The sequence below is a fragment of the Phyllostomus hastatus genome, unplaced genomic scaffold (genome assembly GCF_019186645.2).
Source record: "Phyllostomus hastatus isolate PE091 unplaced genomic scaffold, TTU_PhHast_1.1 phas_scaffold_93, whole genome shotgun sequence".
In the NCBI taxonomy this organism is placed as follows: Eukaryota; Metazoa; Chordata; class Mammalia; order Chiroptera; family Phyllostomidae; genus Phyllostomus; species Phyllostomus hastatus.
In genome coordinates this window covers 18,247,338-18,270,589 of record NW_025334042.1, presented here as the reverse complement: position 1 = coordinate 18,270,589, position 23,252 = coordinate 18,247,338, and the positions used below count along the sequence as shown (strand labels likewise).

The window sequence follows — 23,252 nt, the reverse complement described above, 5'->3', positions numbered from 1 at the left end:
TCTCTTTTCTCTAAAACTAAATAAATAAACTCTTAAAAATTTTTATAAAAAAATAAAAAACAAGATAGAGAATGTGGGGAGCACAACAGTTTTAGGGAAGGGGTAAATCATGAAATTGAGTTTTAGATTAGGTTTGAGGTGGTCGTGGGGCATGCTAGTATCCTAGCACCTCTAGCCTCAATTTCTTCTAGCCCCTATCTCTTCACATATGTGACCAAGCCCCTGCTTTTCTCCACTCACTCTCCTATAGGGCCAGAAATCTGAATATCCAGTCTCTGCCACCACCCCCCTTTTTTTTTTTTAGCTAGAAAGACCTGAACACAAAAACAAATAAACCCCAAACTCCTTGTTGGGTTTCATTTCTGAACCTAGACTTCACAGTTCAAACCCAGGAGGCCCCATTTCCCCTCTCCTTCCTCTTTAACAACCATCACCCTCCCTCTTCCTTTCTTCTGTAAGACTGAGAGGGTAGAAAGTGGGAAATGAGCGATGATGCAACTCAGGAGGATCCCATGGTGATTCTGGGTTCCGGTCTAGCCTTTTTTGTTTGACCTTTCTGCCACCCAGAAGGGCTAGAGGGAGGGGGTCAAGAGAGTCACTGGCTAATTTTGGGAGTGTGTGGTTGAACCGAATTCTGCAGATAGAGAAGATCTCTCTCTCACCCTCACCCCCCATTATGTAAGAGAGAAGGGTGTGCTGTCTTATTTCACAGAACACTTAGGGAACAAGATGAGAAGGTATTCTAGCATCTATGTAAATAATACAATCCCAGTTTTTTGGTCTTGGATACATGAAGTCTCAGTAAATTTATTTAAGAGACCCAAATGGGCTCATTTTGCAGATAGGGAAACTAGGGTCCAGAGAGGGGAAGTACTAACCCAAGGACACTGTTTATATGGGGCAAAGCAGAGTGTAGAGCTCTGATTCCCAGTCCCTGTCCCCACTAGTTTTCATGCCTTGCCTGTTTCTGGCGTGGGTTTCCCATTAGATGCACAAAAACCTTGATTTTTTTTCCTTTGTCTTAGACTGGGTCTAGACCTATTTCGTTAGACTCCTGAGACACACCACCGGAGAGTCTTAGGCTAGGGGAAGACTCCTTTTTCATGTTGTTGGCGCCACCTGGTGGAGTTGTGGTGAATTCTCAACAGCCGTGGCTGCAATCCGAGACCTGGACTCAGAGATTCCCCAGGGCCAAGTTTACACTTGAGCTGGACCGGAGGCGGGGGTGAGTGGAATGGGGAGCCTCTGCTAGCTTTGCCCAAGCCTCAGATCTTGCCTCCTCCTACCTCCGTTTTCCTAACCCCTTCCTTCTTCTGCTCCTCTTTCTTCTGTGCCTGTCTCCCTCACCATACAGATACATATCCTAAGGTTACTGCTCCCCCAAACAGCAGGCAAAGATTGGAAGTCTGAGTCTGGGGGACGGAGGGCAACGAATCCAGACTTTATTGTTAGGGAGAGGGAAAAGGGAAAGACATGGTTCGGGGGCCAGGGTTGCTACATCATCAAGCAGAAAGAGTTGATGAGGAGGGGAAGGCCAGTGGGGGGGGCCATACTCCTCCTAGGTCAGTGGCTGGAAGGGCTGACAAGACGGAAATCACCGGTGGCGGGGGAGGTTACGCCCCCACCCCAGCTGTATTGTGGTGTCTGGTGGAAGGGGACAGCCATGAGGTCTAGGAGCTGGGAAGGGGGAGGCTACAGACTGCAAATCCTGCGGAAAGGGGAGGGGGAGGTGAGGCTTCTATTGCTTTTTGCTCACAGTTTTGCGGAAGGCGAGGCGGGGGGTGGGCTTTGACTAGACACCCCTTGCCCCCCTCAGTACCCCTTGGGCGATGGGTGCTGGTGAAAAGAATGGAATCCGGACTGGGGAGGAAGAAGGTGAGGGAAGGGACTATAAGGGGCATCTACTTGGTCCCACCCAAGTGCCAGAGATGCCTCCAAGTGCTGCCCCCTACGATGGGCCCTGCTAGACCTGGGGCAGGAGCATGGTGCGGGGCGGGCACAGTGAGGTTGCAGGCGGTAAAACCAAAGTGCTTATGAGGGGTCCCGCCTGTTCCCCTCCCCCTGTGGAGGACGGGAGTGTTCACGGAAGCGCTTCAATTTTGGGGTAGGGGGCTGGAGTCCCAGAGTCCGCTTATTGCCAAGAAGATCCATTTCTGCCCCCTGGACCCCGACCATGGCTTGTGAACCCCGTTTTGTGCTAGGTTTTGGGGGAAGGGCTGGATGGACATGGCTTTTGGGAGGGGGGGTGTCTCCAAGGGGGCTCGGGGTGAGACGGCCCCCCCTTTTCTAGGGGAGAGGGAAGGGCAGGGGGCGGGGTTCCCTGAGATCTGGGGTGTTCCCCCCCTTCTGAAGCCCCCCTCCCCCACTACCCCTCCCCTTTCCTGGAACCCCGTACCTCGGGGTGGGGGGGAAGGAGAGAGATCATTCAGGGAGTGCCGGGAGGAGGGGCGGGCTGGGAGCCCGGAGGCTTGGGTCCCGGCTGGAGGTGGGGCGTTGAATGGGAGGGGGTTCAGGGTAGAGGTCAGTAGGGAGAGAAGAGGATGGGTCCATGCGCCGTTCGGATGGGCCCGGGGGCCGGGTGGAGCAGAGGGTGGGTGATCGGCGGCCCCTGGAGAAGAGGTGCGGCTGCAGCCGGGCGCAGGGACAGCGGGGAGCCTGCTGCTGCTGCCATTACCGCAGCCACCGCCAGGGGGCTGGGGAGCAGGCCACCGGCCAGGGACTTGGGCAGCTCCTTGGAGAAAGTCAGCGTGCCCTGCAGGGGTCAGGGGAGGAGGCCGGAAGAGAGGAAGAAGTCATTCTTTGGCCCTGCAAACCCCACTTCATCCTAGGCAGCCTGTGTCCCCTTCTCCTCCTCGCACTGGTTCCCCCATGGTCTAATTTTCAGTGCCCAGGGCCTTACCGCTAGCTCCGCGGCGCCCCTAGGCTTCTTGTGACGGCTCAGTAACGGGTTGGGCTTCCCGGCCACGCCATCTCGGTGTCGCCGGCTGGAAATGTGCTGCAGGGGTGAGTGGGTTAGGGGCCTGTGAGCCCCCACGAAAAGAGCAACCCCCAGGAGGCAGGCCCATAAAAATGGCAATCACAGCCCAAGTACCAGGCCCTGCCCACTCTGTGGAACCAAGGGATGATGACCCTGTATAAGAGCCCTCATTCCCACTCCCTGTTCTCCCTTCCTGCTTAGGGCCAGAACTCCCCAGAATTCCTGGGAAGGGCCTAGCACCCACCTGTTTCAGTTGGACCTCCGAGTTGACCTTGACATTGCAGATCTCACAGTGGAAGGTTCGATCCTGGGCAGGGGCCTCTGGCTCCCCAGGTGTGGTAGGTCCCAGCCTAGGGTAAGCTTTGATGGGGCCCAGTCCACTTCGGGCCTCCAGTATTGTCTTGTGCTTAGTACCTGAAACCCGCAGAAGGCAGGAGGTAAGGAGTGAAGGAAAAATTCTCCAGGCCTATTAGACTTCAAATACCCACTTTCCCAATTACAATATGGGAGGCATCAAGAGTGGGGAGTTTCCAAGCCCCTTCGGATCCTCCTACCCAAGCACAGGGTGGGTCAGTGGAGAGTCCTAGGTAAAGAAAGTAAGATTAGGAGGAAAACTGAGGAAGGGGCTAAGGAATGGTGGAGATGATTAGGGAAAGAGATAAGCTGGTAGGCAGGTCTTAGAGGGAGCTAGGGGAGTTACGGTGTGGGGAACAGAAGTGAGCCGAGGACAGGGGAGTTGGGGAGACACTCTCCCAGGGGGTGGGGGTAAAGGAGTCCATACCTTTGTTATGCGCCTCAAGCTGGGACAGGGAATTCACTGCCACTTTGCACAGAGCACAGTAGAGCAGCCTCTTGGCCTTTTCTTCCTCTTCTTTGCTACCCCCAGGCAGGGAAGCTGGGGTTGGAGTCCCCCCTTCACCCTTGGTTGCACCCTGGCCAGTCTCCGGAACACTGGGAGGGGATGGGGAGCCAGGCTGTTTCTCTGGGGATCCTGGGGCTGGACCCAGTCCATTCTCCATGGAAACTGTTGTTGTGAGAGAAACACAGGGGTCACCCCAGATGGCTTTTGAAGAAGATTCTTTATGCAGAGAAGACCCACCCCCATTTCCTGGAGGGCAAGAACCCAGGAGTCCCCACCCTGTGACAACATGTATGCTCTCATGGTGGGCCAGAGCCAGATGTGGTCCAGCTGCCGCAGGCTGGGTGTGAGACTGACTGAAATGCCTGGCTCACTCTCCATTAGCTGGGAATGATGGGGGTGGGGGTGGCGATAAGGGAGGGAGAGGCGGTGAGAGGGCTGTCCAGCCCCACTGGCATCCCCTTCAGGGTGAAGCTGGTAGCCAGCCTAGCCAGGGGGCGAGGCAAGGAACAAGGATTCACCCCCTAATAGTCTGCCAGCTAGCCTGGGCTTCCTGCCTGGCCAGCTCCTTCCCAGAGTCCTAGCCAGTCCCCAAGGAAGCATGCCGTAGAACTCTAGGAAGGCACAGAGGCAGGATGACCAAGGAGAGGTTGGGAGAAACAGACGTAGCAAAGGGAAACAGAAGCAGCAGAACCAGAGAGGAATGAGACAGGGATAAGGGCTGCTCTATAATTCATGGCTTGATTAAAGATGCACAGGCCCTAGGCCTCAGCACTGGGTTCTGGCCACTGTACAGGGGAAACTCTAGCGCTCCCATTCTTGCTCCAGCAGCTGATCCAGTTTCTGGGTTATGAGGAGGCTGGTGGTGGGGGTGTTGAGCTGGTGAGAGAGGACCTCCTGACCCCTGCAGGTGTCCACTTGCTTGTCCATAGTGTGGTATTTCCCTCTATTTCACTTACTCATTTTGACATCCTTTATCTCCATCTCAATCCAGACAGCACACTCACATCTCAGTCTGGATAGGACTTCATAGCTTACAAAAGCAGGGCAGGTATCATTAACTCCTTAGAGAGATACCATAGGAACTAAATGAGGTAATATATGTAAAGCACCTAGAACAGTGCTATTGAAGAAATGTTATCTACCACCATCACCATCATCCCTATTTCACTGAGATATTATTAAATTAGCCCAAGATGATTAGGCTAAGAAGCTGCCAGAGCACAGTTAGAACTCAGCTCAGCTGCCCACCTTCTCTGTGCATTGCCCAGGGATGGGGTGTGTGTGTGTGTGTGTGTGTGCGTGTGCATGTGTATGTGCGCACACACGCTAGAGTGGGAAGGGGGGTCCGTTCCCAAGCTGGTGGTATAGATGCTTGGTTCTCATTCTGCTTAGGGTGGGGCAGGAAGGACAGGCAAGGATAAGAAGAAAATGGGCTGCTGGGTCTCTGTAATTGGCCATAATTGACATCTGACGTGGTAATCCCAGGCTGGAGGTGGCTCATATCTCCCCATCTTCCTATTCTTTCTTTCCAGTTTCTTGGCTGGGACTATGTGTGCAGATGGCCACTAGCCATGAGGGAGAAAGAATCTCAGAGTTACCTTTTGTAAACCTGGAAAAGACCCCAAAGATCTTAAAGGAAAGAAAACTCTGGCCCAGAGAGGTCAAATGATCTACCCAAGATTATGCAGAGTTGCCTGGGTTTGCTGGTTCTTTCAGGCTTCCCTGAGGGGAGTCCCATTGGGCAGGCCCTCAGATATCCTGACTCCGTCCCCTATCCCTCTTCCCAAGATGAAGGGGCCTCTCACTGGATTTGATGGTTCCCTTTTTCTTGAGGAAGTTTGCCAGGTGGCCTCCCCTAGCCCCTTTCTGAGTCACTGGGTGGTGGGGAGGACAGACGGTGGGAATTCTGTTGTGAGGAGCTGGGGTAGGGGTAGGGTGACAGGATGGAAATTTTGTATCACTGTACTTGGCTCCAGGACTCACTTTGGGTGGGGGTGAGGGAGAGGGTGAGGTGGGGGCTGAGGAAGAGAGAGATGAAAGCAGAGGAGAGTTCTGAGAAGTGGGGAAAGAACAGAGGAGGTACGATCAACCGAAGAATATGGGGGAGTCAGACTTACCTGGACGAGGGGTTACACCATCCCCATTTTGGGGGGTGCTGCCTGGGGGAGCTGTGTCTCCAGGTTCCCGGACGCCAGGCTCCCTGCCTCGGGTCTTGGCAGCCTCAATGCCTTTGACTCTTCGGGCGTGGCGATTACCCTTGTAGTGTGCCTCAGCCTGGCTCTGCAGGGATGGAGGAGGAAAATGGAAACTGAGATCACCTTTCATCTGACAATTCTCCCCACAGAGCTCTTTTAGGTCCTGGGTCTCAGCAGGATGCAATGAATCTCTCTCAACACCAGTGAGATGTAAAGCCCCATGCAGAGGAGCCCAGCTTATTCCTGGGGCTTGGACTAGCTTCTCAAGTTTGAGTCCCTTGGGAACCTGGATCCCTACCTAGCCCAGGCTCCACCCACTACCACACCCATGGCCTGGTTGCTGACTCAGGCTTCCCACCTACAGAATCCTAAAGGGAAGGGGCCTAGCAATTAATCCACTTAGCATCTTTTTAGACCCTGGTCCCCTGGTCCCAGGATCCAGCCTTTGCTGCTTCCACCCTTAGTGCGGGAGTCCCAGAAGCTCTGATGCCTGAGTTCTACACTGAGTGCTGCCCCTTGGGTCTCATTTTTCCTGAAGCCTCTACAGACACCCTTGAGGACCCTGGCCCCATGCCCAGCTCTGGAGACAGAGAAAGCAGCAGAGACAGCTGTCAAAACAGAGCCGCTTGGTTGGGAAGGGATGGGGAGGGCAAAAAGAGAAGAGGACTTCCTGCTATTGGCCCCCACCGTTGTGGTCTTCCACCCTCCACCAGTGAGGGGAGCTTGGGTTGGGAGAGGGGGAGGCCTAAGGTTGAAGTGGAGGGGAGGCCTAAAGCTGGGTTGGTCCTGGCTCCACCTGCCTCTACCATATGCACCCCATGCTAAGAATGTACAATCCTGGAGCTACAAGGTCATCCAGACAGGAATAGCGTAGAAAAAAGATGTAGATAGGCAGCAAAAGATTGACAGCCCAGGGGTGGGGCGGTGGTGTGCAGAGCCTGGCAGCATGGTATGTGTATATGTGGACTGGGTAGAGAAACAGAACATGCTTTATTTTCCCCTACTCAGCAGAATGAGGCTCTGCTGTTTTTTTCCAACAGCTTTTAGAACCCGCACCTCACAAAGCTCCCTCTAAACCCACACAAGAGTCCCAAGGGGGGCTTGGAGGGCGAAAATCTGGAAGGCCAGACACCTAGGTTCTGAGTTCTTGGTGGCGCTTCCCCATGGGAAAGTTCCATGGAAGGGAGTGGTCGCCAGGCTTTGTGTGTGATTTGGAGGGAGGAGGGTGGAGAGAGGAGGAAGCCATGAGGTTAGAGGGAAGTGTGTGGGCCAGGGGAGGAGTTCAGCAGAGGCCAAAGAGGGCACAGGCTCTACAAGGGAGCCAATAACTTCAGTTCTGCTCCTAAGGACCAGTGGGCCAGGGGCTACATTCCTACCCAGACACTGATGGCCACCTGTGTTCCAAGAAGTTCTGAGCCGAGGATACACCAGTCCCTAAGGGAGGGAGGGCTCAGCCTTAGCAGACTGGTGTGCTTCATGCTGAAATTTAGTCATCTCTTGGACTTCTCAAGGGCCTTCTATCATTCCCTGCCCCTCCTACAGTACCCCATTCCCTGCTTTTCCCCTGATATCCCCTTGATCCCTGCCCCTCACCCAGAGCTCCCAGCCTATGTCCTCCCCCAAGATCCCCTGGCTGCCCCTACCCCCCTCATTGGGTGTATGAGTGACTGGGTTTCTTACCTGAGAATTGAAGCGGATCTGACAGACATTACAGGAAATGATGGGGCGCTTGGTTTTGAGCAAGGGTCCCCCAAAGGTGTGGGAAAGCACAGCCTTCTGTACAGGGTCCATCTGTGGAGGCAGGCTGGGGTGAGCCAGGAGTTCCAGCACAAGCTCATGTCCATCACCCACTCAGTGGCAGCAGCTGGGTTGAACCAAAGTCCCAGAGCCTCCTCGCTGTCCCTCAGTGTGCCTGAGGCCTCTGAGTCTCAGTCCCTCTGGATTCCCTTCCGGCCCAATCTTTACAGCACTAGAAAGGACCTGAGGGGTTGACTGGCCCAGTGCTCCCATTTGACCCAAAGTAGAAGTGGTTTGCCTAAGGTCACACCATAAGTTAATAGCAGAGCAAGAACTTGAACCTGGGTTCCTGTCTTGGTCCTTCATACCCTGAAGATCCAACTCTATCACCTTGAACTATCTCCTACAGCTAGGCCAATCCACCAGAAGCCCACTGACAGGAAGTCTCAAAGCACCTCAGAGCTTTGGGCCTTCAGATAAAGCCTTTTTGGCCTTGCCTCTGGGGCAAGACCGTCTACTAAGCCAAGCTTCTGGTCCCAAGAAACATGTTTCCAACTTCCCATCTCTGGGCTCCAGGTTACCTTAACATACTCACTCCCTGAACCTCTTTAAGGCAACAGCTTCTAGAGGGAGTAAAAGAACTCAGGAGAGAGTAGGTTCTAACAAATAATGGGGAATAAGTGGAAGAAACTAAGAAGCTGGGTTGGCCTGAGGCAGCCCGGAGATCTTCTGAACTCTCTCTGTCTGATCACAGGGCGTCTGGGGCAGGGCTGTGGGGCTTGGCGGGATTACAAACAGTCTCGGCCCCCACCCTGGGTCAGCAGATGTCTTTGCAGTCTCCTGCCAAGAGTTCACGTGAGGAGGGGAGAGGATGGGAGTGTCTCTCTGAGGCCTTCTGCTATCAGGGGATGAAGTCAGGGGCCTAGAGGCATAAAAACTGCCTCCCTGCACAGTTGTCCATCCTCCTTTATGGCCCCTAGGCAGCCAGGGAGGCATGAGCCTGGAATGTAGCTGAGGCTGAGGAGGGTTGGATGATCTTCCTGGACTTCTCTCTCTCTCTCTCTCTCTCTCTCTCTTTTTATAAAGTTTACCGTTTTAAACATTTTTAATATATATTTTAAAGATTTTATTTATTTAGTTTTAGAGAGAGGGGAAGGGAAGGAGAGAGGGAGAGAAAACTCAATGTGTGGTTGCCTCTCACGTGGCCCCCACTGGGGACCTGGCCGGCAACCCCGGCATGTGCCCTGACTGGGAATTGAATTGGCGACCCTTTGGTTCGCAGCCCGTGCTCAATCCACTGAGCTACACCAGCCTAGTCTCATTTGGTTCTCATAAGTATGGAACCAACTTAGAGCTGAAATCTTATCTTCCAGGTGGAAGGATCAATTAAAAAACAGTGTGTTAGAGACTTAGTAGGGGAGGTCCTTAGCTCCTTAACTGAGCCCCTCCCTGTGCCTAGGACTTCATGGTTCCAAGTGAGACATGGGGTGAGAGACAGCAATGTGAAGCAAAGGGAGGAAGGTGATTCAAGTTGGGAAAGCCCACACATCTTGTCTTCCCTCTGCTCTCCCCAGCAGTCTCACTGTCTAGTTGGGGGTAACGTCAGGAAAGGGGTTTTAACATCCTGTTTAAAGGGCTGTCCTATTTGGTAGTGGTAGAGGAAGGGACTGTGACCAGGTTCAGGTAACTGGTCTAACTGACAAGGGTCAATCTCTTGGCCGGCCCTTGGCTGGAAGCAGCCTCTCTCAGTGACTCACTTTTCACCCCCTGAAAGCCCAGGACTTATTTCAAGGGATAGCCAAATGGAAAGAATGGGTGTGTCTGTGTGTGCGTGTGTCTAGGCAGGCTGTGATCAATCTGTGCATGGGTGGAGTGTGAAAGAGTGTCACGTGCTGTGTGTATATCATTTATGTATCAACATTTCTGTGTCGGGGGTTCTGCCGACACCATGAATGCCCAGGTTGTGTAATCTTCAGCTGTGTGTTTATCTGTGTGAATGTATGATGTGTTTGGCAGAAAGAAAGACAGACCAAGTTGGAGACAAGCTTTAATCAGAAAAAGGAGACAGATGACTGCTTTCAGCTCTCAGTCTCCAGGCTTTGGTCCTTTCTATTCAGAGACCCACCCCCCAACTCTGCCCCAGGGTTCCCCTCAGTCCCTAGGCTTCCTCACATGCTGTGTGGGGAATGGAATTCAGCTCAAATAGAAACCCAATCTGGGCCAGGAAACCTAAGTAGATTAGAATAATAGGGAGAGAGTAGTGGGATGGAGAGGGGGGAGCAAAGGCTCCTGATTCTGGCTGTGCCCCACCCCATCACCCCAGCCTGCTCCCCTGAGTGACTGAGAGAGGACTCAGTGCCCTGAGGATGACTTGTGGGCTGACCATCCCAACATCCATCCTCTGAGAATGGCCCCTGCCCTACTTGTGTCCTTCCTCCAGGGTTATAACCTCTTCTCTTGCACAACCCCCTCCTCAGGTTTAAGCCCATAAATACCAACTAGGGGTGGGGGAAGGCAGGGAAGAGGTCATCAACCCAGTCAGGTGGGTCCTTCCCACCCTCTCCTCCAGGAACTGAGGAGACACCAGGCTGAAGTGAGGGTTCCTGGCCCAATCCCTGCGCAGGTGGAATGTGAGCTACTGAAGTGCTTCTTCAGGCCAAGGTCAAGAGGCCCTGGTGACCTAGATGAGGGCTCTCTGGGGATGAGAGGAGGCTAACACCTCCCAGAGCCCATTCCACTCCAGAGCCCCTTCCCTGGGATTTTGGCCTAGGAACTGCCTGGAAAGGTCCACAAAATGGTCCCCTTCCACGGGCCCTCCAACAGCAGACATGAAGGGGAAGTGCTCCCTGAAGCTGGGGCATAATGAATCGGGAAGGGCAAGGGGGAGGGAAGGGGGAAACCAGATCAGGAACACCGAGGGGGGGGGCTATGATTATATTTCGTTCCATTGCCCTTTATCTGATGGTATCTGCTGCCCCTTGTTTGAACACCCCACTTCCCCATCCCCCAAAATATGGGCGAAGAGGGAAGGGGGTGGAATCTCAGTGATGAGACCTGAGGGACTGGGCAGATAGAAATAGGAAAGAGAGGGAGCTAGGGGGTGTCTAAAGAGCAGGTGGAAGCTGGTGGGGGAGGGAGGTTGGGAAGGAGAGGTTGGGATGGGGTCAGAGCTGGATATGAGGGATCTGAACGGCATGGTGATTGCAGGGTAGGTGTAGGACCTGACGGGATGTCTGAAGATGTGGGGTACTCCAAGGATCTGGGAAGCAGAGTCTGGGGTATCCAGGTATGGTGGCAGCAGCCTGAGGGCGCCTGCTGGGATCCAGAGATCAGATGGGGCCGCGCCAGTTGTGGGGGATGGGCCGGATAACCCGAGGACCAGCGGAGGGAGAGGTAGTCAGCCCCGCAGGGGCGGGCGGGGATGGAGTGGGGGTGGGGGGCGCTGCGGCAGCAGCCGGAGCCAGGGAGAGAGGAAGGAACGGGTGGCTTACCCTGCGGGACCCCGGGGGCCGTGGCTCCATGACCTGAGGTGGCGGACCCGGGCGGGGGCCTCGAGCCTGGCCGGGCCAGGGAGGCCAGGGAAGCGGCTCTCGTTGCCCGGGTGGCTCGGGGCTGTGCGGCCGGGCCGGCCCGGAGAAGGGGAGGCGGTGCCGGCCGGGACCGGACCCGCCTCGGAGGCGGGGCTGAGGGCGGGCCGAGGGCGGGGACAGGCAAAAGAAGTCTAAGAGGGGTAGAGAGAGGGGCTAGGGCGAAAAGAGGAGGAGAGTTCATGTCCAGACACTTGTTCCAGGGAAGACCTAGTCATGGTGTGAGGGGCCGCTTGGCCTGGAGATGGAGCATTGATCAGATGACCTCGGCTTTCCTCAGCTGGGGACCCTTGCTGGGTCTAGTGTACCCACCAATCCTATGGACGACCCTGTTTGTCTAGCTCGGACATTTTCCTTTCTTTCATCCCTTCCTCTTTGACCCTCTCTCCTCTGCTGACAGCCTCTCTTCTGAGTCCTCAGACGACGCTTCCCCTGCTCCCTCTGCACATGGGCCCTGCACCCTTTTACATGCCATTTTCTCTACTAGGGATGGGAAACCGAGTAGGTAGCTAGGTGTCAGGCAGTGCTCTCTCAGTGACTCCTCTGAACGTTTGGAGCTGCGGGCGCCCAGGGCAGAACCGACCTCAGGCTGGAGGTTTCGTTCCTAACCTCTTCCTACCTCCTTTCCTCTCCCGCCATCTGCTGGAGAACCAGGGTCCCTAAGAATTTATACTTCGTGCACTTGCTGCCCTCTGGCGGTTGAGTGGGGACAGCAATGGGGGACGAGGTGGGCAACAGGGCAGAGCGGCCCACTCCCCTAGACATCTCATCCTCTCTGGGCAGGTTCTAGAATTCCCTCTGTTATCTCTGGATCTCACCACCTCCCATTCCACCTAGGGCAGAGAGATGAGTGAAGCAGGGGACGGGGTGTAGATAGAGAGAGGCTGTCTTTGGGAGACTGTGAGGGTTGTCCAAGGGCAGAGGGACACATAATGCAGGGATGGGTTAAAGGGGTAGGAACTGCCCAGTTAGGAGAGCGATCTGGAGGAGGTCTTAGTGCAGGGAGGGAGAGACTCTGCCAAAAATAATGATAATACTACCACCACCTGATGTTGACTGAGCTCTTGGAATGTGCCAGCCTCTGTACTAAACTCTGTGTGGATTATCTAATTTAATCTTCACAACCACTATTCTAAGTACTATTATTATCTTTATTTTATAGATGAGGGAACTGAGGTTAAATAATTTGCTCAAAGTCATAAACTAGGAAATGGCTGAACTGGGATTTGAATTTAAACCTGGGCAGCCTGACTCCAAAGCCATGTTCTTAACTGCTGCACAGTACTGCCAAAGGCCTGTCTGCAGCTTTTCTGCAGTCCTTGTTCCTCTGCAGAATTTGACACTATTGATGCAGCCCACCACACTCTCTCCCTTGGCTTTCCAGCTCTACAGGAACCTGGTTCTGTCCCCACCCCCTCCAGTAGCTCCTCCATTTCCTTTGCTGCAGCCCCCTCCTGTTCCCACTATCTAATTCTGCTTATTCCCCAAGGCTGAGGCTTTGGCTATACTATCTTTCTCTCTCTGATCCTTCCTTAAATAAAAATAATAGCAATAACATAATGATGATAGCAGCTAACACTAACTGAACATTCACTTTGTGCTAGGCATTATGATTATGTAGTATGATTCTCACAACCTTGTGAGCTGGTGGCTATTACTATTTTATTTTACAGCTGGCAAAACTAGGTTCAGTGTGGTTAAGTAATTTGCCTAAGGCTACACAGCCAGCACTTTTATAACATCAATTCAAATCCTACCAGTCAGATGCCAAAGTTGGTGCTGCTCAAGACCTTGCTGCACTCTCCAAACTTACCCACACTCATGGCTTTAAATTGCTAGTCCTCCCTCCCCTGTAGAGTCAGTGGAGCTCTGAACCCTGGGGGAGTCAGAAGCTCTGGATTATCCATGGGAATCACTAAATAGCTTTGTGACCTTGGGCAGGTCATTTAACCTCTCTGGATCATCATTTCCGTATCTACAAAATGGGGGGAGTGATTGGAGACTTGGTGGTAAGTGTGAGTCAGGCAGTTAGATGAGGGAAAATATCCCCAGCACCTTCTGCTCTAGTTATACCCAATCGATCGCATGTTCTCAAGTGCTCCTTTCTAGACCTTGTTCATGCTATTTGCTTCTTTCTGGAATGTTCTCTGAGGCTCCTTTTAAAAGCTTACTACTAATTCTTCAAAGCCCAAGTCATATGTTGCCTGCTGCATATTCAATTCAGCGCAGGTTGATCCCAGCAAGTCTTTCTTGACACCCTATTGGGCTTCCATGCAAGCTAAATGCCTCTGACACAGCTCTTCTCACACTGTAGGGTAACTGTTAACTTGTTATTTTTTCTACTACACTGTGAGTTCCCCAAGGGTGCAAACTGAATTTTGTGTCCTTAACACCAGGTACAGCCCTCAGCATACAGAAGATGCTCAAAATAAATTTTTTTTGTTCATCTGAATCAGTTAGTGTCCGTTTCCCAATATTTAATAACTCTTCCTTTGGTTTGCATTGCAGATCACTGCATATATGTCCATATTTCTCCCCTGAATATAAGCTCCTTCAAGACTGGACTATATCATATTCACCCTCATGTCTCCATCGTATCTAGAGCAGTGCCTTGCTTATAGTACTCATTTTTCTCATCTGTAAAATGAGGATAAAATCACAACTACCCCATGGGTCGCTATCAAAATTGAGATATGAAAAATACTTTGTAAACTTAAAGGGCAATGCAAATATTGGTTTGGATTCTCTGGGAAGAGTTTAGAGCACAGGTGGCAAACACAAGGCTTGCGGGACGAATCCGGCCCTCCACCTTGTTTCTACCTGGCGGCAGCACAGAGCTCTCACTTAACTGTTAAGGAGTAGTTACATTTTTACAGTCCTAAAATTACATTCGGCCCTTTGAAGGCAACCTCGAGGCTGATATGGCCCCCGGTGAAATGAGTTTGACACCCCTGGTTGAGGAAGCAACTGTGGTATTAAGAGAACTCTATTTGGAGTCACAGGCTTCAGGTTTAGATCATACCTTAGGCACATGCTGTGTCAACTTAGATAAATTCCTAAACCATTATAAGCCTTAGTTTCTTTCAATTTGCAGGCTGGTGCACAATCCACTCAGCCACATGAGCCAGGGCTGAGCCTTAGTTTCTATCTTCCCACACGTCAAAGAGGAATAATGTCTATCTTGTTGGGTTGTGGTGAATATTAAGTGAGATCATGTATGGACACATCTACCACAGTGCCTGGTGTATAGTTGATGCTCAATACATGTTTGTAGCTGAATATGGTTTGATGGTGGGTTACATGAGTTGAATAAGGCTGACTCCTCCAAACTTTTGCTCTAGCCCAGTTTCAAGGTCCCAAATTCTGTCTGCTCAATGTTCCACTGGTACACCAACTCACCATGTTCTAAAGGGAGTTCAGTAGCCTCATGCTGGATTAGCTTCCTTCTTCAACCCTCTACTCCTGTTAAGGTGACTTTTCCCACCCAATCACAGAGACCTGAACCCTAGAGTCGTCCTTGACTAATCCTCTCTCTTTTCCCCAACCCTCAAACACTGGTTGATCACCACGGTCTGTCAATATTTCCTTGGAAATACCTTCCCTATCTCTCTTCCTCTCTACTCACATTGCCACTATCACTAAACACCTGCTAGTCTGGTACTCCAGGCCTCCCTCTAGGCCCACATTGCTGGAACAGCCTCCTAATTGGCCATTCTCCTCCAGCCTCTGCTCCCTTCCATCCAGCTGCTCCACCCACCTTCCTTAAACACTGCTCTTACCAAGTCACTCTGCTGCTCAAGAATGGATAATGGCTCTCTATTTCATACTGTCTTAAATCTAGACAACTTTACCAGTTCTCCAAGACCAACCCTGCTGACCCTACCCACCCAACTATGGACTCCAGAAAGCTGGAACTTACAAATAGGCATGGTTGCCCCTGCTTATTCCCTTTCTGGATATCCTATAACCCCTCTCACTTTCCTGCAGTCACTGCCACCAATCTAGGTCTCCATACTTCTCTAGATGGTGGACTAGATAAGATGAGTCATATGAAACACCTAGCACAATGTCTAACCTATAGCAAGACCTCAGCAAGTATTAGCTATTATTGTTATTTTAATAATATACTAGATAGCCAACAATACTGATAACTGAATAGAAGGGAGATGAGATTCTAAAAAGAGATAAAGAATTAGATACAAGGGGAAGAGGTGAAGAGGGAAAGGGTGGGTCCGAGGGAAAGCTGAGGTTACAGGAGGGTAGAGAAAGCTGGCAGTCTGCTACTCACAGTGCTGTAGTTGCTAAAGAGGCCCAGGGTGGGTGCCGGCTCCAGTGGGAAAGGCAGGATTTGCTTGAGGTCCAGCGGGGGCTGCATGATGGGGGGTTGCCGTAGCAGAGGAAGGGGCCCTGCCCGGCTCAGGCTGCCTGAAGGGCAGAGAAAACATTATGTGAGGCAGGAAGATAGAAGCCTGTCTCTCCCACTCCCCAACTGGAGTCCCCACACTCAGAAGTATGACCCCCATGCACACACACTTCCCCTGTTTGCTGGCTCCGGAGCAGTGGAGCACAGTGCCCTGTGGGTCTCGGGGAGGGTGCAGACCAGTCCTTCCCTTCTGGGCTGTTTTCACTTCCCCTTTCTCTAGCCTCCCTCCTCCAAGACCACTAGGCATTAAACAGACCCAGGAAGAGAACAGACCTCTGCAGACTGCCTGCTGGACCAGCAGGACTTGGGAACCCTGAGCCCCTGGCCACTCCCTTCTTCTGGTTTTGCTTTCCCCTAGGGAATCCCAAAAGCTAGGTTTCACCCCAAAGAGAATAGCCAGATGGGTGATTCATTCCACTGCCCAGAGGGGAATATTGAGGCCTGTATTTTTAGGAGGGCTACGGAATCTTTCAGGCTCCCCAAAGAGTTATGATTTTGTCACAATCGTAATTCTTAATTAACTTCCAACAACTGTGGGGGTGGGTACTAGGTTAGTGGCATTTGGTCTGGCAAGTGGACTGCCTGGGGACCCTCTAGAGCCCTTCTCCCAACCTCCCTGTCTTCCCCCACACCACTCTGTCTAACCAGGAGTGTTCAGCTCCAGCTCGGCAGGAGGAACTACAACCCGGTTTCTGGGAGGGGAATGCCTTGGTCTGACCCAAAGGGGAAATGAAAGTCCACACCAGCCATTCCACTATGCCCCTCCCCACTCAAACCTTCTTCTCCCTCCAGAGCCATGGGAGGAGCCCCACCAGGCTCCAAAGGGGTGGCCCAAAGGCACTCAGGACCCCTCTGGGCTTCCACTGGCCCCACTCCCTTCTTTGACCTCCCAGTCCACCAGTTGGGGAACTCTGGCAGCCCTTCACTGCTCCAGCAAGTCCCTGCTAGCAACAGGGGTTCCTAGATACAAAGGCAAACCCAGGAGGCTGCAAGCTTGGCTCTGTCCTCCCTTGACTTCACTGGGGCAGAGGGTACCCCAGATCCTTTCCTGCTCCCTCCAGAGAGTGTGCCCCTTTTCATACCTTTAGTTTCTGGTGCCTGCTGCCCCCAGGCAGTGGCCTGGCCCTGGCCCCCCAGGGGCCTGGGCCTGACAGTGTCCCCTTCTCTTGGTTCTGCCCCCTGCCCTCTCCCTTGCCAGCAACCCCCCCCAGTCCAGTCAGTAGAATCAGCCAATCAGAGTCCCACAAAAGTGGGGCAGAGGGGAGGGCGGGGGAGCAGGGATTAGGGGAATAGGAGGCGAGAGGGAGGGGGTGGGGAGGACTCAGGCACAGCTGGGGGCAGGGAGCTGGTCCAGAAAGGTCTGGAGGGGTCTGTCTCTTCCACCCACTGCTAGGACTGGGTAGCCATGGTGCCTGAGTCAGAGAGGGTCCAGACTGTGGGAGTGGGCTCCAGGAGTCTGAAGGTTGAAGGAAAAGGCAGAAGGCAGGATGCTTGGCTTTGGCTCTTGGGCATCTAGGGGTCTGTATACCCTGTGTCCATTCTCATTCATTCTCATTCTCATTCTGTCTCTCTCTCTCTCTCTCTCTCACACACACACACACACACACACACACACACACACACAGTGTCCATTCCCTCAGAGTTGGGGTGGGGTAGAAGGAGAGGAGGGAGGCAGAGAGAGAGACAGGCAGATAGGAGTAAGAGGGAATGGAAAAGACAGATTGAAGCAGGAATAAGTGACTGAGAAAGGGGAACACAGACACAGAGAGAAAAGAACAGAACAATGGGGAGATGGAAGAGAGTGAAATGAGAGAGAAAAACAGGGACACTGCTGAAAAACTGGGCACAGAGCTAGAGACTGGGGTAGAAAGACCAACGGATAGAAAACTGAGCAAGATAGGGAGAGACAGGGACAGACAGACTGATGGGGTAGTTCAACCATCTCCCATTTCTGGTCTGTCCCCTTATAGCTTCTTTTTTCTGCACCCCACCCCCGCCTGCCTGGCACACAAGACCAGGGCAACCTTAACGAGCCCCGGGTGGCATCAGGAATGGTGAGAGAAACCTGAGCACTCCCAGAGTCCCAGGCACCCAGCAGCCACCCTTAGCAGCTGGTTTGGGGTTGGCACTTGCCCCGCCCCAGAGCACCAGAGACAGCAGCTCAGCTCCTTGACCCTTTCCGGGGTTGAGTATTATCACATTGAATCTCTGAGGTACTGACAATTTTATGGAGATAGCTGATACTATTTTTTCCATTTGACATGTGAGGAAACTGAGGATCAGAGAAGTTGAAAACTTGACTGATGACACACAGCTTATAAGAGCCGTGATTTAAATCAAGATCTGTTGCACCCTGTGGCAAATTCTTTCTTTGTTACGTAACCCCAAAGGACTCCAATCTGACTCTGAAGCAAAGATCTGAGTGCGCTCAGGCTTCTATCTTATTCAAGGAGAGAAAGGAGAGAGCAAGTTCCATGCACTTCCTGTGACTGGAGGAAACCAGGTAGCAGCCACTCAGTTTCCTACAGCCAGCAACTCATCTTTTCCACTGACATGAGCCCTCGGGGGTAGGGGAGGTGGGAGGAAAGAAAGGGGTGAGATGAGGATGGAGTGAGGGAAGGAAGCCAGGTGGGCAGAGGGGCAGATGGCAGCTTATAGGACTAATGGGCAGAAGCAAGGCTCTTGGTTTCAGGTAGTCCAAGACTCAGTTCCCTCCCCCACTCCTTTTCTGAGAATAATAATAGTTGCCACTTTTTGAGGGATATAGTTGCCACTATATGCCAGGCACTTTACATACATAGTCTCCCTGCAGATGGAGCCCAGCTCATTAGCTGGGTGACTAGCTAGTTTCTCAGACTCTCCCGGTCTCATTTCTCATTTGTTAAATGAGAGCAACAGTACCTGTCTCATGGAGTTGTTGAGAGGATTGAACAAATCCATGTAAAGTGCTGGCATGCTACAGGGGAGCTGCTGAATAAATTAATCTTATTTTACAGATGATGACAATCAGCTCAGAGATGGGGAGTTAGTTAACTCAGGTCACACAGCTAGTGAGGGACTTGAACCTGGGTGTCTGGCTTCAGACACAGAGCTTTCAAGCACTACACATTTCTGGGTAGACTAGGGATTGGAGGGGGGAAAAGGCAGGAATATAGTAAGGACTGGGGAAACAGGGAATGAAGTAGGAAATTCAGCGTTTCTGTTATTTGGCTAGGTGAGGGCTTCCGGCAGGCTTGGAAGAGAGGGCGGAGAGCAAACTGGAGTGTGCGTGTGTGTGTGTGTGTGTGTGTGTGTGTGTGTGTGTGCGTGCCATCTTGCGCAGGCAGGCAGGGCAGGGCAGGGAGGAACTGGGGCCTGGCTGGGGCAGGTCACTCCAGAAGGTAGCTCATTAGAGTAATTACCTCCAACAGATACAGCCCCACCCAGCTCTGTGGGGAACTGCCAAATGCTTTATGAAAGACAGTTCCCAATGAAATTTAGAGAGGTAAACTCTCAGACCCTTGGATGGATGTCCATCTGTCCATTTCTGTGCCCTAGCTTGCCCTAGGCACTTTGATCCCACTCAGGTTTCCTCTCCAGCACCAAGCTACAGCTGACTCCTTCCATCCCACTGGGGTCTGGTCTTTTTCTTTTCCAGAAATTCTGGCCTGGTAGGAGTCCCAGCCCCTTGGCTATCTTAGGTTGGGTCTGAGGCTTCAAGCCCTTGTGATAAAGAATGGGCGTGTCTGCCAGGAGATGGCTCAGGGAGTGGCCCAGTTCGGGTAGGAACATGAGCCAACCTATGAGGGAAGGTGTTAGGGTAGGGCTGTGGGTTAGTGTTGGTCTGGAGAATGAGCCAGGACAACATTCAAATTACACAGAGGTATCAGGGTTAGAGTTGCAAGTTTTCTTAGGGCCCAAGGTGGTGAAAAGCACAAGGAATTAGACTCAGGGGCCAAGGGAGAAATTGGATTGGAGTCTGGGATCTCTTCTCTAATCCATCTCTCTTCCTCTTCAGGCCTCTTCTACCTCCCCAGAAATGTCTAATATTGGGGATTGAGAGGAGAGCCTTGAAACCTTGGGTGTTGCCTTCTTGAGCAAGTCCCACGTACAGGTCTCTGTCAGCCTCAATTTCCCCCATCTTGGCAAAAGGCAGGCTGAGGGCTGGAAAGACTTTGAAGTCAAAGATGAAAGTAACAAGAGGATGATTATGAACAACTACTCAAAACATCATCCCTAATAACCCTGGGGTGGATGTGGGCGGGGTGGGGGCAGGGCCCAAGGGAGACGGTGGCCGGGAAGGGAAGAGAGAAAAAAGCACCCTGGGACATCCTCAAAATCTGTCAGGAAAGGGCCTCATTCAATGGCTCCTCCTTTGCAACACCAGGGGCCCAGCTGGAGAGGACAGTAAGAATGACCTGGAACAGGGAACCTGAGCCCAGAACCACCACCTTAAACCTGCACCCATAGGCAGGCTGGGCCTTATCTGCTGGGCAGGGCCATCATGGACCTAGACTCAGTAGACCTCAGCATTCAGAACCTGAAAACCTTAGCATGGGTCCTCAGGGTGGGGCCTGACCCCAAGCTGGCAGTTTCTTCCCTCTCCCCTTCTTTCCTCAAAAAGGGCTAAGATGAATGGGCCTGGGCCACCAGGCTTCCTGCCCCTCTGTGGCTGGGCACAAGGAGGGAGTTAATTAGAGTGTGCTGCAGGGAGATGTGGTGGAGGTCCAGTTGGTGGTGACCCAGGTATTCTTTCTGTGGTGGGATCTTGGTCTGGTCTGAGCAGGCCCCTGAGGTCCTCTTTAGGTCCTATTGACCAGGAGAAGTATGGCTCACGCTGGCCTGTTCTGGACAAGCATGATGCTGCCCCTGGGCCTCCTGCCTAGGGTGGGGTGTGCCCAGGGTGGGGCCATGGTACAGGGCTTGCACAGGTTGGAGGAATGTGGAGCCTGTGCTCTGGGGAGCTGAGTCCAGGTCGTGTTGGTTGAGGGTCCCTCTCGGGTAGTCTTCACAGATGGGTGGGAGTCTCCTCCCTGCTAGAGATACGCTTGGGAAAGAGGCGGGCAACCAGTCAGTCATGACTCCGTTCCTTCATTTATTGAATAGCTATGTTAGAGTGCCAGGTGGAGAGGGTCAGACGGAAAGTGGTGAGAGAGTGAGGAGATGCAGGAGAGGGGAGAAAGAGATGGAGGAAGATTCGAAGAAGGGGATAATTAATGACAGTGGGAAGTCAGCAGGGGTCAAATGAAAGAAGAAAAGAGAAAGAGCTAAGGATGCAAACAGCAGAGGGCTGAGGCAGGAGCCAGCAAACCCTGGGGCACCGGCATGGAGCCAGGTGTCCCCAGTGGGGGCGGGAGGGGGGACCACAGGTGTCTAGGCCTGGTTAGTGGGGCTCCCACCATAAACAGGGTCTGGGAACTGACCTAGTCAGGGCAGATGTCAGAGGTCAGAGGACAGAGCAGGCCTTGAGACTATTCGGAGGCAGGGGCCTGGAACCCAGCTGATGAGTCTAGCACACAGCTCATTTGTCCTTCTCCTCCCCCACCCGGGGTTCCCTCTCGATGTAGGTCATGAGGATGGGGTGGCTGTGGCTGAAGGGCTGTCAGAGCCTCGGGGGAGTTCCCCTCCCCCATCCTTACTTTCTCCGTGCCCCTTCCTCTCCTGGTCCCCCCTCCCCTCCACCAGGCAGAGATGGGGTGGGGAGGGGGGGAAGAAGGAAGAAGGAAGCCGGGAAGGAAGGGCCCAGGCAGCCAGAGCAGGGAGAGAGAGGGGCAGGTCCTGGCGTGTTGGGGCAGGATGGCTGCGGAGACAGGATCTGAACCGCAGGGGCCCTGGGATGGACAGCTTCCCACCTCTTCTTCTCCCCGGCCCCCTAATCTCCAGCATTCAGGTTCCCACCTCCCACCACTCACACCTCGAAGCTACACCCACCATCTTCTCCCCCCACCCGCCCCATACTTCCTCCTTTCCCCCTTATCCTGGGCCCAGAAGGATGTTGGAGTGCCAGCACAGAGGGTCGGGGGAGTCAGGTCAGAACCTTCCCCTCAAAACTCCGCCAGGCCGGGGCCAGCCCCTTCCCCCAGCTTCTCGTAGACGGTCATATAATATTCATGAGCCTCATGAATACGCAATATTCTTATTATGGGGAGGGGGTCTCACTCAGCTCTGTCTGATCCTTCACCACTCGCTAGATTACCGATTATCGGGAGAAGCGGCAGCTTGGGGAAGAAGGGAAGAGGGGAAGAGGAGACCCCAGATGTGGAGCCAGATGAGGGGGGAGGGGGAACCGGTCGCTGCCGGGCGGCCGCAGTCACCGCGGTGCCGGGGAGGGTGGAGGGGTGACCTACTGAGAGGGACCCAGGAGCCTGGAGGCTGGAGCTGCAGAGCCCACTCACCGAGGATCATGCTGGGGACCCAGGCGCCCGGGGTTCCGCGTCGCTCTGTCCCGGGGGCCGTTCTGGCCGGGCTGGGGGTACAGGGGGAGGAGCTGGGGGAGGAGCAGAGGCCGGTCTAGGCGGAGCGGGGGCGGAGCCCGCAGCAGGTGAAGAGGGGAGGAGGGGGGACCCGGGCACCCAGGGCTCCGTGAGGGGGCGTCCTGGTGGCTCCTCTCTCCTTCCGGCTTTCTTTTCTATTTGCTGTCCCTGGGTCTCCTGGATTTACTGTGTCATTCCAGCCAGGGCCAGGAAACAGGACATCTAGAAGACGGTGTGAGGTGATGGAAACTAAGTTGCCTGGGTTCCTGGGAAGAGCTAAGTCTGAGGGCGGGAAGTCTGGTCATGGGCTGGTATGGGGTGGAGGATGCCTATGTACTCTGGGGATGGGTGAACCCTGGGCTGGGTGGGTCACCTTGATCCTCTCCAAAGTGATCGGTTGAGTGGGGGTGGTGTGCAGAGAATGTTTGGGTTTTTGTTTGTATCACTTTAGAAAAGGATGTCTGGCGGCTAGGTCTTAGGTTAAACGTGGAGTTGGAAATGGTTACTAGGTTGACCTACGGCTGGGGTCCAAATACCTTAGGTCCTTAGGGCAGGTCTGAGTGAAGAGAATGTAATCAATGGATCAAAAAAGGTGTAAGTAGAAGATTGCAACTGAGATCACTAGGGCAGCCAGAAGTGGACAGATGATCCGGAACCGAGGTTCAAATCTGTAGAGATGACATGGATTGGGGTGGGGATAGAAGTATCTGTCCAGCGTCTGAACCCAGAATACTCCCCACTAAAGTGGACTTGAAGAGGGCTGGTGGGAGGTTTTCTGTGAGGTAGAGGATAGGACAGAATGTAGGGCTGGGGAGAATGTTGGGGGAAGGGGGTGTACAGGACCCTGGACATATTCTAAGGACTAACAAAGGGACTTGGCTGGAGGCAGGCAACTAGGACACCAGCATAAGCCTGGAGTCTGGGAGTCTTTGAGGTGTCTGGGGAAGATGCAGCTACTGTAGCCTGAACCTGTCTGTACCTGCCCCAAGAGGGAGGGTGGCAGGAGGCGGGCCCTCCCA

The 23,252-nt window shown here is 53.2% G+C and overlaps 1 protein-coding gene across 6 annotated transcripts; it reads right to left on the bottom strand.

The window, feature by feature from the left end:
• Positions 1–1,419: 1,419 nt before the first annotated feature.
• Positions 1,420–22,241, bottom strand: ZNF385A (zinc finger protein 385A). 6 transcript variants are annotated; one of them, XM_045830035.1, is made up of 8 exons: positions 22,156–22,241; positions 15,647–15,783; positions 7,715–7,825; positions 5,957–6,119; positions 3,759–4,001; positions 3,222–3,391; positions 2,900–2,995; positions 1,420–2,752 (listed from the first exon to the last, which is right to left on the bottom strand). In XM_045830035.1, the coding sequence occupies exons 1-8, from the start codon at positions 22,163–22,165 to the stop codon at positions 2,522–2,524; spliced, it is 1,161 nt and encodes a 386-aa protein (XP_045685991.1). In that variant the 5' UTR covers positions 22,166–22,241; the 3' UTR covers positions 1,420–2,521. The 6 variants fall into 6 exon arrangements, with proteins under 6 accessions (XP_045685991.1, XP_045685990.1, XP_045685992.1 ...); XM_045830034.1 differs by having other exon boundaries at positions 22,108–22,180; XM_045830036.1 differs by lacking the exon at positions 22,156–22,241 and adding an exon at positions 16,864–16,965.
• Positions 22,242–23,252: the final 1,011 nt, after the last annotated feature.

What these genes read in the sequence shown, in the direction of transcription:
- ZNF385A (XM_045830034.1), bottom strand. Translation starts at nt 22,165, where the DNA reads ATGATCCTCGGTGAGTGGGCTCTGCAGCTCCAGCCTCCAGGCTCCTGG. An exon ending in AGGCTCCTGGGTCCCTCTCA is followed by an intron (nt 15,784 to 22,107) that starts GTAGGTCACCCC and finishes TCTGCCCTTCAG; the next exon opens with GCAGCCTGAGCCGGGCAGGG. An exon ending in TGGTGTAACCCCTCGTCCAG is followed by an intron (nt 4,002 to 5,956) that starts GTAAGTCTGACT and finishes TCACAACAACAG; the next exon opens with TTTCCATGGAGAATGGACTG.